This window comes from Trypanosoma equiperdum (genome assembly GCF_001457755.1).
Source record: "Trypanosoma equiperdum strain OVI genome assembly, contig: ctg_613, whole genome shotgun sequence".
Lineage (NCBI taxonomy): Eukaryota > Euglenozoa > Kinetoplastea > Trypanosomatida > Trypanosomatidae > Trypanosoma > Trypanosoma equiperdum.
In genome coordinates, this window is record NW_027124547.1 from 7,705 (window position 1) to 11,475 (window position 3,771).

Sequence of the window (3,771 nt, forward strand, 5' to 3'; positions counted from 1 at the left end):
TGGATGGAGTAAGGGTAAAGGATGTGAAGATTTAACAGGAAGAAATAAATGTGCCGAAATGGTAGTTTTCTAGATAAGAAATTGTTTTGGTTATTTCTACATTTACGGGTTTTGTAGAATTATGAGAATTTAAGGATTTTCCTAAACTTTTATTAAATTTTCTATTTTAAAAGAATTTTCTAAAAATTAAATGTATTTTAACACGTTTTGACGAAAAAGCACAAATTAGTGAGAGATATGAAATTTTGAAATTTTAGTATAGAAATCGCCTATGGGTGTAAACTTCTAAGGTAATAAGATATGTTAATTGAGTTATATTTTAATATGGTTGTAGATGCTAAAACTTAGCTTTGACGGAGAATCAGAAACAGATGGAAGGAATTGAGTAAATGTAAAAAAATATTGGTGAATTTCTCCTTTCATGAAACATATTAATAATGGGCAATATTTGTGGAAAATAATATAATATTATCAGAAAGATTTTAAAAGAAGGACTACCAACGAATTTCCACGTAAAGTTATAGAATGATAAAACATGGAACCTGCGTGAAATGGTGTATGTTAAACGATAGAAAAACTTTGTATGTGGTGAAAATAGTTTTTTAATAAATTGTATTCAATTCCGTATTAGTGTGTAGCCGATGAATTGAACCCCTTCGATGGTCAAGTACTAAATATCAGGACCTAGAAGAAACCTCACATGATGGGGAAAATAAAAGTGTGGCTGCATGTAAGCAGACTGAAACATGCCCCCAATACAATCTGAGTACCCAGAAGCAGCAAGTCTCGAGCCGCTTACTTGACAGGCAGAAACGCTATCTTGTTATCACACCAGGATGTAAATGAAAATTTCCGGCAAATAGGGGCATTAATAAAATATAAATTTGCATTTTTATCAGGATAATCGTATTCAATATTTTTAAGATACGAGCTGGTGAATTGAGAAAACACTAGATATAATAGTCGGTAGATGTAGAGAAATATAAGTTAGAGTTATAAATCTTTACTCAGCAAACGAACCACGTACATTTTTACAAGCTTCCTGAAACAGCCTAAAAACTTAGACTTTGGAAGAATACAAGATGCAAGAGGCCAGACACATAAACCAAGTCACCTAATAAATCGTAGGTAGAAAGCATATTCACAGATTTGACAGAAACGGTGCAAGAAGGAAGTTTCTGAGCACACCCTCTGAAAGAATCTGTTTTCAGAAGACAGAAAGCTGCGGACAATAATTAGCTAATCTCTAAACATAAGGCCACCGAAAGGCCAAACGGGCGTCACATACTCTGCGGTGAGACAAGGAAGAAAAGAGGCAAGGCGAGCAGAAGCCCGTGGTAATCCTGATAAGGTGAACAACCGCCGAAGGCGTTGCGCGCAGGGTGCACTCGAATACAAACACATGGCGCCCAGGCTACACCAAGATTTAACTGAATAGGTTTCGTCACCAAAACCAGGCACCGATGCAGAAAAAGAAAGAAAAAAAGTTATCTGTACATGATATCGATAGCGCTACCAATCTCCTAATCTTTACTTGTGCCATGAAACACAGAGAATACAGGAGAGAAGAGATGATTTCACTCGGCGAAAGAAAGATCCGAAGGGCGGTAATGCTGATCGCAACGACGCTAGTCAGCAAAGCTTTTGCCGAAAATACAGCGGCACAAGAAATCATAGATGCCTGCTCAGCTGCTGTAGTGCTGTCGACGTTAGCAGACGAACTAGAGAGCAGGATAACAGCCCATAACAACAATCTGAAAGCTTTACAGGCAGCGCCGGCAAAAGCGGCAGCAGCGGCGATTTCGGAGTCAAGCGGCACAGCCGTCAAGCTGGCGGGGCCTATTTGTTTAACACTAACAGACGCAGAAAAAAAACTGGTAGCAGCCATACAGCAGCAAAAAGTCATCATCGCACAGGCGCTCAAACTAGCAGCTAACATCAGCGGTCAAGAAAACATCATCGCCAGAATGGCGGAAATCGAAGTGGAAGACAACCAATACGGCGACGCTGCCCCTGGGGATGCGGAAGCCGGGCAAACGGCAATACGACTAAAACCCCTTAACACCAAGCAACCCGCCGACTGTATGGCCAAGCCAAACGACAAAGTCCCCAGCTACAAAAAACTGTTGTCCGAACAGGCGTTAGCCGAAATAAATCTATTTAACTTACAAGCAGAACAACAGCCGTCAGGCAAAGACGCAGCGCCACTAGTAGGGACGGCAGTTGGCGGCACATGCACAAAAGGGAACGCAAACAGAGCTATAAGCGGATCATCAAACAACGGCTGTACAATAGGGGGCAAGTTACTAAAAACAATAAAAGCGGAGCTATTAGCCAGCAAGGACGGCAAATACGATGAAGCAGAGACAGGAAATGCAGAAAGTGGAGACATCGACAACAACAACAAAATAGCAGCAACAGAAATACTAGCAGCAGCCAAGGCGCTAACAAAAGGCCCAGCTAACTTCGACCCACAGGCCCTCGACAGTTACAGTGGCAGCGACACCTTTAGGAAAGCAGTAGGGCTAATCTACGGGGGGATATTACCGGATAAACCCGCACCAACAGACACTGAACGCATTAACCAGCTTATCAAAGAGCACTACGGTGAGCCAAGCAACTTTAAAAACAAATTCTGGGGAGAGGTAGATAAAATAAAACTGCCAGAAACGCTACTAGGAACTAAGGCAGGAGGCACGCTGGCAAACGTAGACACGCTAGAAACGGCGGCAAAGTTAACACTACAAGTACAGCTGCTAACAGAAGCTAACAAAGGGCAAAATGCACCAGGGGTTAAACCTAAAACCGAAACCCAACCAGCCGCAGAAGAAGACAAAACAGAAGAAAAGAAAGACGGGGATAATAAAACAAACGCAACTGAATGCACAGCCACTGAAGAAGGTAAATGTGACAAAGAGAAATGTACTTGGGATAAGGAAAAGAAAGAGTGCAAAGTTAAAGAGGGAACTGTTATCATTTCAACTGTGATTAAGGCTCCTGTCTTGCTTGCATCTTTTGTTTTATTATGAAATGTTTGTAATATCTTTTGCTCAATGCTTTGAAATTTTAACTTTGTATAAAATTTAGTAAATTTTCTACAATGTGGTATATTTGACATTTTATTTGATTAAAATGTTATAATTAGTGAAATCGTGGTAAAATATGCATGAAGAAGGCCCAAAGATGTCATGTATTATGGTAAAAGTGTAAGAAAAATTAGTGTTATTATAAAATTATTTTTGTTTTATTCTGTTTTTTATGGATATTATTTGTGGTTACAATAAAGATCGGGATGTGTTTTTACTGTGTATATACTAAAATTGTAATAAGAGTGGTGGTGCATAACCACATGAAACCAACGGTAAAAGCAGTTAAACCAATGAAATGAGTTCTATGAAATTAAGTAAAAGATAGATAGAAAGGAACAGTATTGCGAAAGGAATTGAGTTATGACTGAAAGACAGAGAAAAGTATGTGGAACATGCGCGGTCGTAATAACGGATATGAAGATAAATATGATAGTGCACACGAAGATGATGGGAGAATGTGATAAGTAGAGAGTGCGGTGTCTGAGCCAAATGATGTCACAATTTTTGCAGCAGATGAAGCGAAAAAAGACGAAAAAGAAAAGAAAAACACTGAATAAACACCGTAGTACGACAGAACATAATAATTCAGGAAAATAAAGAAAAGTAGCCAGTGATGCCCTTTATTTCACTCAGAGATGAATAGACGCCACTTCAGATATTTTAGCGTCTATGGATTGAACTT

The 3,771-nt window shown here is 39.4% G+C and overlaps 1 protein-coding gene and 1 pseudogene across 2 annotated transcripts in view; both read left to right on the plus strand.

The window, feature by feature from the left end:
* Positions 1-73, plus strand: part of TEOVI_000281400:pseudogene — a 978-nt pseudogene extending 905 nt beyond the window's left edge. Inside the window, exon 3 of the mRNA in view lies at positions 1-73. This exon is cut by the window's left edge and continues 809 nt beyond it. Coding sequence covers positions 1-73 — 73 coding nt within the window.
* Positions 74-1,541: 1,468 nt separating this feature from the next.
* Positions 1,542-3,029, plus strand: TEOVI_000281500 (variant surface protein (VSG), putative; the record flags this gene model as incomplete). Its single annotated transcript, XM_067225832.1, has 1 exon — positions 1,542-3,029. The coding sequence occupies one exon, from the start codon at positions 1,542-1,544 to the stop codon at positions 3,027-3,029; it is 1,488 nt and encodes a 495-aa protein (XP_067081933.1).
* Between the last annotated feature and the right edge of the window lie 742 nt (positions 3,030-3,771).